General features: G+C 37.6%; 1 protein-coding gene across 1 annotated transcript in view; it reads left to right on the top strand.

The window, feature by feature from the left end:
• Nucleotides 1-10,598, top strand: part of ANO3 (anoctamin 3) — a 146,149-nt gene extending 135,551 nt beyond the window's left edge. The window contains exons 24-27 of the mRNA XM_069804062.1: nucleotides 212-359; nucleotides 2,218-2,298; nucleotides 3,173-3,278; nucleotides 4,049-10,598. Of these exons, the coding sequence (XP_069660163.1) occupies nucleotides 212-359; nucleotides 2,218-2,298; nucleotides 3,173-3,278; nucleotides 4,049-4,231 (518 nt within the window). The 3' untranslated portion in view covers nucleotides 4,232-10,598. The remainder of the gene's footprint in view (nucleotides 1-211; nucleotides 360-2,217; nucleotides 2,299-3,172; nucleotides 3,279-4,048) is intronic.
• Nucleotides 10,599-12,285: the final 1,687 nt, after the last annotated feature.

The raw sequence follows: 12,285 nt of genomic DNA, 5'->3' as shown, positions 1-12,285 counted from the left end.
TGTAAGACTTCATTCAGGTGGAGCCAGCGGGAGCAGGGGTTGTGGGGACATGGCTTAATCTCGACTAGGTTTTCTGACTGAATAATTCTTTCTCACTAAGAAAGGAAAACTGTATGACTAATAATGACTTCAGTATCACTAGTATGACTTTATATGACTTAATATGACTGTAAAAAATTAATGACTTCGTTGTCATTTCTCTTGTTTCTAGGTATCTGGTATGGGATTCTGGAAGGAATTGGAGTTCTGGCTGTCATCACCAATGCCTTTGTTATTGCCATTACTTCCGATTACATTCCACGTTTTGTCTATGCATACAAATACGGTCCCTGTACAGATCAAGGGTACAGACAAGAAAAGTAAATAAGATATTCTTTATATATATATATATATATATATGTATATTTCAGAGGAAGCACACTTTTGGTGCTGTCTTTCTGTGTTAACATACTTAACATATATCAGTAACGTTTGACCTTTTACAACTGTGCAAACCTTCACAGATGTTAAGTGCAAGTAACTCGGCCATTCCAGAGAGTTTGCAGACTAACTCCACAGTTATATATGTGGAAAGTCATGTCTTCCCTTCTGAATGCAAACAACAAAGTTCAATATACATGGTAGCAGTTTTCAGGCTTTTCTCTAGATAAGCTTTTCTTCTTTTCTGCAATAGTTCTGGACTGTCTTCTCCCACTACGCTCCCACACACACATATATGCTCCCGAACCCTCTTTTATCCTAAGCCTCATTCACCCTCAAACTTCCCTGCCTGTTTCTCTTCAGAAATGCTTGCAGCCAAGCTCCAGCAAGGTTGGCCATGCCACTATTTAGCCTAACTCCACCTATAGTGTATCTTCGCTTCCAGCAAGGTCTCTTGCCTATCTTTGCACCACCAGGCCGGTTTCCTGCACTTCTCTCCAGGCACTTACCGTTGTCTCTGAACTGTGGGTCCACCGTGCTCTGTCTGCATTTCCCACTGTCTGTCATGACCTTTTACATGATCTAAACAGATCACAGTACTCATGGGCGTCCTCTCTTTCATTTGGAGACCAGCGCCCTACAGGTGGTTTTAGGGGCTGGTTTTGGAGGGGTTTTTTGGTTTTCTTTTTAATATGGGAATCAGGGTTACCTCAAGAAAAGGAAGCATCGCTTTGCTAATACTATAGCACGTCTCACAAGCACAATTTATCTTCTTTATTGCACAGGAGGAAGGATAAGAGTGAAAGCATCAAGGCTTGTCCAGCAAGCCAGTACCGCTGCATTCACAGAATGTGCCTCAGCTAAAACCACAGGGGTCTGTCCTTCCTTCCCTCATTGCTCCATCTGTAGTGATTCAAAATAGAGATTTACTTTTCCTGTGCTGTCACAGGAAAAGAGAATTTAAGAACAAGGCAGGATAGACAATAGCAGAGAAACATTAGTGCTTAATGTGCACTACCCATTTAATAGAGAACTATGTAGTTCTATTTCTTCTTTTGCCAGTAGTGATTTGAGGTGTCACAGCAAACCTGAAGGTTCAGGCGGTATAATAGGATCCCTGATGCATCTCTTTTTTAAATGTTCTTTGCCTTTCAGAAGGCCCTTTGTTAAATTACAGGACAGATTTCCAAGAAGATGGGATGTCTTATGTATCCGTGGTTTTCCAGGAACAGACAAAAATTTCACTCCTACAGTCATAATTCAATGTATTTATGTGATTTCTGTCATTAATACTAATAAATTGTTGCCTTTAAGATCGCTGTTTGGTATATATGCACTGCTCATTTTACTGTTGGTGAAAATTCTTCTTTGATTCAACTTGTAAAACCTGATATTTTTTGGAATGTGCTGCATGACTGGTGGCAGATTCTGCAAGGATGTTAAGTTATCCTCCGTTCTGCCTCTCTAGCCATCTTTCTAAGTTAAGTAATTTTAAGAGACAGTGAAGAACACTAGCAACATTTTTTGGTTTATATCTGCTGGTAGATAAGAAGTCAAACCAGAAAACATGCTGAAAATAGATTTTTAAACAGTGTTATCCCTGGAACGGATGTTATTTGTTTCTTTCCAATAAAACTTTGCTTCTCTGCTTAAAATTTTAGAATTGCTTTTGTCCTGATAAGCAAATAAAATAGTATGCTTACAATATGTGATAGCAGAATAGGTTTACATACAGGATCTATGCTATATAACCACTTTATGAAGAAAGTCCTGACCCTATGTCTTGTCTTTTTTCAGATGCTTAAAAGGCTATGTCAACAGCAGTTTATCAGTATTTGATTTGAGTGAACTTGGGATGGGATACTCAGGATACTGCCGGTATGTTTCGATGCTCTCCCTTCTTGTAATACAGGCATAGATGTTAGTACAGACATTAAATTGAAAGTCAGTGCTTAAATTACTGGCAGAATAGTTTATTTTTTACCTGTAAAAACATTGGAGTTCAAGTTTGTTCAACATGGAAGTCTCAGGTGGAAACACTGTGTGGTAAAGATGCAATGCTAACACATCGGAAACCTGTGTTCTGAGTTTTTCCAGGATTCTTGCAAGCCCTGTCTTTCGTGCCTCTATTAATTATTTCATTTCGAAGTTTCCCCAGCTACCAAGAAGGGTAAAAATTCTCATTTCAGTTTTGTTAAGCATTATTAATTAAAATACACATTAAAATTTTTGTTGTGGCTCTAACCCAGGTCAAGATCTCAAACAGTTACGCAAGACGAATACAAGAAATTCAGCATAACAGTTACATACAACGTTGCATGAGTGCACTCCTTCTGGTTTCAGATTTAGTTTTACAGTGAAAGTTAGCTTGAATTGACTAAGAAGTTACAGAATCGTGTCACATTTATGCAAACTTTGTCTAGAGAATCTGAAAGGCTTATAAGCAAGGACAAGAACCAATTCAGAGTCAGCACGCTTGAACTTAACACTCCAAGGTGTCAGCTTTGTAACAACAAAAGAAATTGTTTACTGTGGATTTTTGGAAACAGAAAGTGCCATCTTATAAGCAGTCCCATTTAATTGCCTGTATTGTGGACTATATTCTTCTCCTTTTCTGTTTAATTCCTCTTGAACTATGCTTTCACTTGAGTTTCCCTCCTTTTAGCCACATCTGGGATAAACTAGAGAACTCTTCACCATGCTCAGGTTTTTGAGCACAGGCTAACTCACAGGGTTTTTCTTTGCTTTACAGGTATAGAGATTACAGAGCCCCACCATGGAGTTCAACTCCATATGAATTCACTTTGCAGTTCTGGCATGTCCTGGCAGCACGGCTGGCCTTCATCATAGTATTTGAGGTTAGTCATGGAAAGGAACAATTCCTTTCTATCACTTTAAAGTCTGAGTTGATTTTCTACAGTAGTCCCATAAATAAATAGTCAGTATTATCAACTGCTTGTTCATCACAGTCAAGGGGGGGGGGCGCGGGGATTGCCCTCCCAAACTGTTGTCAGTCAGGTGCTGTAAACTGAATTGACTGAGCAGGCACAGATTTTAGTCTCTCCAAAATCATATTTCCTTAACAGTCGTCTTATACAACTTGTTCGTTCCCAAACAAGTCTTTCATGTTTTATTGAAAAAGAAGAAATGCAACTTATGCATACATTAAGCACAGTTATTACAAGTTACAATCTGTGTCAGGAAAATGGTACATGTTCTAGCCTAATATAAAAGTAGAAGTATGTGTATTAACTTTGACGAACGTATCATATACTGTCCAGGAACCTGGTTATTTATTTCGATTACAAGCTCTTAACAAAGACTGCTTGTAGGTAGTGTTGCTGTTGTTATTCAAACTAGCATATCCTGCAGTCACATCTTCCGTTAGGTCACTAGCTATAACCTTAGTTTTACTTTTCAAAAGACTTCAGTATTTTCACGTTTCTGATAGACCACTCATTTACTCCCTTATGTGTGTGTGTATATATAAAAAAACGAAGGGGTTGCTTTTCAGTCATGAATTGAATCTCAGTTCCAGTTTTGCCACAGACTTTTAGGCCCTAAAATGTGGTCCTAGAAATTAATATTTATGCATCTTTGAAGCAACTATTTTTGTTCTTCTTTTCAGCACCTTGTTTTTGGAATAAAGTCTTTCATTGCCTACCTGATTCCAGACATGCCCAAAGACTTGTGCGACAGAATGAGGAGAGAGAAATACTTAGTCCAGGAAATGATGTATGAGGCTGAACTGGAGCATTTGCAGAGAGAAAGGAAAAAGAATGGGAAACAGTATCACCATGAATGGCCTTAGTCACTACCATGCTGCAACAAAAACACTGTTTGGAAATTGAAGAGTGCAGTTACAAAATGAAGTCAGAGTCTGGCATCGGTGTGTGAGATTCACAGTGTATATATGTTCTTGCTGGGCAGTACAGCTGCAGGCTTTGGTGGGAACTGGAAAATAGATGCTTCCAATGAAGAAAATGAAAAGCCTTACCTGTAAGTGGTCTGTGGTGAGCACCAAGGAGAATTGGCACTCAGGAATGTGCAGGCAGATTAAAAATTTGGACACTCTGGTTTAAAAAAAGGCAATGAATTGTCATGCTGTTCATGAAGATACTAACAGCATCATGAAAATAAAAAATTACCTGTGAACTTATACAGTGAGGGCATGACTAAAACCAACTTACATGATATCCACTACTTCTACAGCTTCTGATTGCTCAGCTCCATCTGTAATGCCTCTGAAAAGAGAAATTGTTGCCTTTGTGGCCATAACTTGATATAAATGATCTTTCAGGCTTACTGTTTTGTCAGGTTTGTCCTAGTCTCTTGTTGAGATTGTGGATGTGGTTCTACCCTAAAAAAGGGGGTCTATGGCTGCTTAATATATACTATGCAGTTTAAGATTTGCACATCAGTGTCATTAATTTATCCTTCTAGTTGAAAACCAAAAATTCTAAATTCAAAGAGAAAACAGCAGCACTAAGAGAACGCATCACATTGCCCACAGCTATATTTGAAAATGACACGGCTGTTGAGTTGTCTGTCCACTTCTGTGTGCAGAAAGGCCACCTCCACATACTTGCAGGATGGAAGAACTGTCATTTTCATGCTCCGATGTAGCATGCAGATGTCTAAATGTGTTACTGTTCCCTTTGACCTGTCTGGGCAATGATTCCATGACTTCACAGAATGCTAACTTGAAATACTCTCATACAGTGACTTCATCCTGAATATACAATTAACTCTTTATAGTATGCAAGCTTATGCAGATATATATCAGACGTACAGTATAACATTGTGACTTGCTTGTTCAGGGAAGGAGAAGCAGAGCACTTTATAACAATGCTCTTCTTACTGTAATAGTAAATGTTCCAGTAATGTGCACTTCTTTTATTGGCCTAAATAAGTCAAAGCATGGGAGTAAGATACAGGCAGATATGTATACAGATTGTATATAAATGCGTACACACACAGTGGTTACTTTTAAATTTTTTATTATTATTTGTATGCCTTCGTACAGTTTTGGGGGGCTTTTTGGATAAAATCACTATAAAAGGTAGATGTTCATATAAAGAATCAAATTTCAGTTTTTATGTGCATACAGCAGTGTTGCTTTGGTTATAGTCACGTTTTGGTGATGAAATTGTTTCTAACATTTCATAAAGTAGGAAAAGATAAGCACTTAATCTAAACAATTTAAACAAGTGTGCAGGGTTCACTTGCAGAGAAGGGATTGGAAAAGTTACAATCATTGTGTTTCTCTTGTACAATTCTAAGTAATGCTTCTCTATATTGGATAAGAAAAATCTAAAAAGTCAAGAGTCAACAAAGCACAGTACCTATAAAGGCTGCAAATTTAAACATTATTTTTAGGGATAAAGCTGCAGCACAATCACTGCTGACAGATATGAAAAGACCTGAATTATTACTACTTAGAATACCCTATTGAACCAAAAGGTGGGGTTCCAGTATTCACTTGCACGTATTAGCAAATCATTTTATTTTATTATGCCATATAAAATTAATTTTAAGAGTCAAGACCCCATCAAAGTGGATGAGTATGATCTATTGTATCCAGGGGCCCTAGCATTAGACCTAAAGTTCTTTAGTCGTTTCACCATATTCATGAGATTTGGTGGTTAATTCCAGCTCTCTGTGACCAGGCAAGGCAACTATAGGACTATCTACAGTATTGCACAAAGGAGGAAAGAAATTGGAAGGTATGGTCTAATCGGGTATATTACCCATTAGTTCTGTCATAAAGGGCTGGTGGAACTCAGCTTCCCACATTTTGGAAAGGCTGTTGTGTTCCTTCATATGCTGGGTTGTGCGTTAAGTTCTTAAGGGAGTCCTTATCAGAAATAATTAATGCACTCTCCTCAGTGCTTATAGAATCACACAGTTTGATTTAATTTATTGTGACTCTATTTCATTCTGTGGAATGTCAAGCATTGTTTGACAGCATTAACCATGTGTCATACCTGCTGTTTCTGTGCCACGTAGTGATAGTACTTCAGTTGTTCAGAAGGTCACAGATGAGCTCTCTGTTTAATGTTTTCTCTAAAAACATTAAAAAATGCTTTGGCTGGCCCAAGGTATAAAGATACAGGATAAAATTAGGCAAAAATCAGAAATATTGATTGATTATTTTATACTTTCCTGTTTCTGTTGTGGATATTAGCAGGTGTCAATACATACTTAGGCAAATTCCAATTGGACTTAAAAAACACATAGGAAAGAAAACCTTTTTGTATTTGAGATTTAAATATATATATACAATTAATGATTTTCAACACTGGTATATAGGAGTATATCAAAGGCAAGTATGTAGATCTGACACTGTGCATTTTATGCACTGGAAAAGCACAAGACATTTTGGAGAAACACTGTGTGTGTTCCTTTATTTTTGGAGGATATCAACAATGTCTAAAGGTTTAGCCACTATCTAGCCACTTGCTTAAGCTGAGAAAACTTTTTGCTAGAATTTGTTTAGTATGCCGTTTGCATTGACTGCACGTTATTTTACTGAAGTATAAGGCACACAATGTCCTCAGGAATAATGTATTTTATGAATGGTGAATGATCTTTTCATATTCTAAATATTGTCTTTCCAAACAAATGACCAGTATGAATAGACTGTGCATGCAAGCTGCATTTGTGAAATCTGACAAAGCTTTAGAACTTCAATTTGTGCAAAAATGCTTTAGATCATTGCAGATCTAATCTATGACAGTTTTGCTCTATGCATGCGCCCTTAGAGAGACTGCATGAGCAACTAGGTATTTTTAAATACAAAGGATTAGTCCAAAATGTCTTAATTATTCCTAACCAAATTCCATGTCTTGATTCAGACAAAAGAAATTTCCATTTCAGAAATAGCAAAAAGTCCGCATACATTATACACATCTCATTTCTAATGACTTTTCATTCTGAATTTGTGCCTAATGTGTGAGACCTGAATTCTGGTGACTAAAAAAGGAAAAAAGAGTTCTGCTTCATTAGCCATCCTAATGAGAGGTTCCTTCTTAGAGCTCAAAGTCTGCCTCCATAGAGAGGGATGCATTAAGAGCTCAGTATTCACAACTGAGCGCTGACGGGGTTGCCTGATGATTGAGCACAGGCTCTCTGTTACGCTGTAATTCAGTTTCCTTACCGGAAAGGCAGCACAGTGATCAGGCATTTGGAAATAAGGCAAACCACATGATATTTTTTTATCCTTTTTTCCCTCTCCCTTTTTGTTAAAGGATTTATAGAGAAAATTCAGATGAACACTGAAGTTAATATTGATGGTGACGAGGGTAAAATTTCTATAGTGATGGTGGACAATAAGTGGGTTTTCGTTAGATGTTTTTTGGAAGTACGTATCTTCATTACTACAAAACACAGATCAGCTGTTGCTATGCCCTTTTCCAACAGCAACTTGCCTTAAATTGTGTTCTGAGGATCAGTTAGGCTCAATTGTGTCCTGTGGAAAGCTCAAAAGAAAAATGTCTGGAGGGCCTAGTGAAAATAGGTTAGTAGGTACATATCTTAATGCATAAATTCATAAAGCTCCTGAGGTTTCCTTCATAAAAAGTTCTGCAGAAGGAAAAATATCTTGGGAAACGTAGCTTTAGGGTGAGTGTTAATATGGGGAAAGGCAAGAACTTTGGTAATATTTTAATCTTAATGTGCTATTAAGATGATCAGTCTAATCTAAGTAGTGCACATCTGCTGTTTCCTTGCTGCGGCTTCTTGCACTGCAGACTCCAAATGGGAGTGCTGCCAGAGAGAATTTCTGGAGCTGTGGGATCCAGGGGCATTCACCTGCAAAGTCCTACATGGCATCATGGGACACATTAATCTCTTGCATTATGTCACAGTCCAATCAGGGGCAAATTAGTACATACATATCTTGAAGCATCGTAACTGAAAGTCATATGTGTCCATAAATTGAAAAGAAATGGTTCGTACATAGTTAACTTGCAAGTGTCACAACTTTTAATTAAAATTATTATAAATGCTGGGCAATGGCCATATCAATAAAACTCATTATATACAAACAGCTAAATGTGAAGGCAATAAAGTTAATGGAAAATCAAACAATCACATTTTCTATCAAGTGTTACATAGGAGAAAAGAGACAGAGGTAAAAATAGTGGTGTCAACAGTCACTTACAAAGCAGCAGTACTTCCAGAAGCATTTTTTTTTTTAATCCTCATAAACTACTGATGTTGCTTATTTGGGGGTAAAGGTTGAAACAAATGTACAGCCAACCTTTCATAATAATGTTTATTTGGTGTTAAGGCTGACTCTAGAATTCAAACAGAATTCCACATTTAGACAGACTTGTTATTTTGTTAGTTCCAATGCATACTTTGTCTGACTGAAATGCATACAGTGACACTTTTTGAAAGTGTTTAAGTGCATTGCAAACCTAAATTCCTGTGGTGGAAAATTTAGCAGCTTGAAAAGATCCCTAAGTCTTTTCATACTCAACCTCATGCTCGCAAAGCCCATGTTCTACTGGGGCCAAACGCACCGAGCCAGCATGTGGAGGCTGAGGATGAGCAGAGGAAGCAGGGCCTTCCTCTTCACTTCAGCAAGTTTTTCTCCAGAACTCCGACAGGTTCTGCAAAACAAGGGTTTGAAGCTGGAGCATGGTGACAGCCCTCCTGCTCCTTTTCTTTTTCTCCTCTGGCTCATTCTTTACTTATCCTCGGTGTTTTATTAAATGATGCCTTCTTGCTGACAGTCCAGCTTCCAGGGCAGTTCTGTAACTGCAGAACTTTTTACGGGCTCTTTTTGGATGTCCCTAACTGAGCAGCCAAAGCAGAAAGGGCACAAATACTGGTTTGTCTGGTGCTTTTTACAAGTTGGTATGCGTTGGACGGAGCGGTGCGAGGAAGCACGGGGTGCGTCTACGTGTGCGGTTAGGCCACCCGTTTCTGGATCTGTCCTTTCAGCCACGTTCCCAAGCACTACATTTGCACTCCTTATGTCCCTCCCTACGTGCACATGCATCCTAAATACCCTGCACAACCCTAGCGTTTTTAAATTTATATAATAGGCTCGTATTGACAATTTTTCTCTCCTATGGACGTTGCAACCACATTTACCAGAAATTTGTATTGGCGTGATTTTGGCATAATCATGATAGCACAATGTTACCACAGCAGCACAAAGTTCTAACGGCACAACCAGGAACTGCAGAGAAATCGCTATTCCATGTTATACAGGAACTTTTAAAATCCAGGACTGGGATTTAGTCTTGAAATGTTGATGCTATATTCCCTCTTCGTTGCACTGGAAATTACCTTCTGTTAGTTCTGTTGGCTTATTCTAACTTTTTGCCATAACCTCTATAATGTTTTATGTTCTCCGCAGTTTTCATTCTTATTGCCGTGAGCTAGTTGTTAGGATGCTACTGGGTGAGAAATTAGGATTAAACCCAATGCAGTCTAAAGCTAATGAGATTCTAAACACTAAGAACATGACAATTTTTCTGTTAATAATGAAAAAAAATTCAGATCACCTTTTTATTTTGTGTTCTATTTAGATGACTCAGAGTTTTGTATTAAAAATCTTCCAAACTGTTGGCTCTGATTTTTACCTAGAGTAGTATCACTGAAATTTCAGTTCTTTGAAATAATGTCATGTAAAATCTAACTGAATAACATAGTTCAGTCATTTTTTACTCTGATAGTCCTGGCTAACTTGCAATATCATGATCATAAGAGATTTCTTAAAATGTGTATATATTTGAAATTTATGTAATATTTAAATACAACTTGGTTTCTAAGTAAGGAATAAGAATAAAATTTCAACTATTTTTTCTATTCATAAATCCACACTTTGTAAGTAGTATTTAAAATAAGATTACCACAGAGTGTTTCAGAGAAATTGACTTTTATGCACTACAAGCTAGAAATTCCTCTGGCATGTCAGCTTTAGGTTTCTTTTGTGTTTTAAGATTACTTTTACAAGCCGATATGTACCCCCAAACTAAAGAAATTCACTGAGGAAAAAGTTGTTGATCTGATTAACTATTGTAAGACACTTTTGGCATAAATTTGTCTTTGAGATGCTGTTTACTTTATCAAGGTTTACATGTACAAATGCAACTACTTACTGTATCATACACATTTGAATATTGCATTTTTTTCAGTAATAAACTTGGATATCTTTGAAAGAGGCTTTGAGCTTCGTTATTCCAAATATTCAAAGTTAATTAACAAAAAAATTTGTACGCTTGGAAAGTGAGTGCTCATAAGCCTTCAAACCATAGTATTGTAAGGAAGTAATTTAAGGGTTAAACGTGGCTCAGACACTTTTAACAATTAAATACTCACTCACTGCGGTCTCAAGGCACATCTAGACTCACTTTTCAAATTTTCAATCATTTACGGTCTATTGCTTTCACTAGTGAGTAACAATTTCTGAAATTTAAGGTCTTGTTTTAGAATTTACATGTTCCTAGTTTCTTAATCTCATTTTTTTTCAAATTAAGTGCACAAGCTAGCTCTTTTGTAGAAGGATCAATGGCTCAGGATGTAAATGAAACAGGAAGATGAGATATAACTGTAAATGACACTGTCCTCAAATTTAATCAGAACGGTAATTCTTCTGAATTCCAGGTTTGCTAGGCCACATCCTTAAATCTTGGTGGAAGACTGAATAATGAACTACTGATTAACCGTTTTAGCCGTCATACGTAAGTCCACGTGTTGGACTTAGTAAAACCTTGTGGAATGCCTGGCTCCTTTACAAATACAGAAAACACTTGGGCTCGATGAGCAGCTTTTGCTGAAACAAAACTGGTCCAGAAGTATGAAGTTAAAGAGAAATTCTTTAGGATATTTCTCTAAAGGCATTTTGAGAGAATGCAATTCTAGCCAAGCTAACTCATTTTTTTGGACACTGAATGGACAAATTCAGATTCTCTTTTGTGGCAAAGGACTTGGAAGGATACTATGTCTGTAGCAAATCCAATGTAAAGGTGTGGCTAAACTTGTGAAAAAATACTGAAAAGTGCAAACTATGCATCTTGCAGCATGCAGAGCATAAGAATACTGCAAAAGTAAGTGTCTCAAGAAATATTCAAAGCAGACTTGGTTGTTTTCACAGTTAGATGTCTCTGAATCAGATATCCTCCAGCTACCAGTAGAGAGGGGGATTTTGTCCAACATCTAACTGTGTAGCTTCACATTGATGTTTTGAACTACTTTCACTCTGGAATTATTTTACATCTTAAGCATGATAGATAGGCTCTCTTAATATAACCTAAGCAATAATGTGTGTGGCTATGCGATATAAATGATACAACAGTATTATTTACGGAGTTTCCGTCTCTGCCTTGATATCCATATCAAGTATGGAAGCGTGACCAGGAAGCATGCCACGTGGGACAACAGGCTGCCAGCCAGACTCAGCTGTATGCTTTTATGAGATTATATGAGCTTTATGAGATTATAAAAGTGGTGTAAAAGGGATTAACGCAAATATTGACTCAACTCTCAGTTTGTTGACCAACTGTCCTGTGCAAGCAAGGCAGTGTCTTTTACAGACTGCTATTTCTGTTCTCTGATTGAATATCCTGGGACCGTTCCCAGAGGTAGGGCATGAACACAGACGGGGGAAGTAACCTCAAGAACCAGGCTGACCTAAATCCACATCACAAAGATGGTCCTGATAAAGCAAAAGCAACAGTTGGGTTCTTCAGAGCAATACGAGCTAAATATCAGTTGGGTCCATAACCCACAACTGAGTCATCGTTGATATTTTCATTCAGTTGGTTTCATTCAGTTGTGACTTTTGTTTAAAAACAAATACATTCATCCGAAAAACTACATCCAGAAGATTATCAAGGTGAGACGTGG

The sequence above is a fragment of the Haliaeetus albicilla genome, chromosome 16 (genome assembly GCF_947461875.1).
Source record: "Haliaeetus albicilla chromosome 16, bHalAlb1.1, whole genome shotgun sequence".
NCBI classification, from domain to species: domain Eukaryota; kingdom Metazoa; phylum Chordata; class Aves; order Accipitriformes; family Accipitridae; genus Haliaeetus; species Haliaeetus albicilla.
Note: the sequence above shows the minus strand (reverse complement) of the source record. Positions and strands in the feature narration are given on the sequence as shown.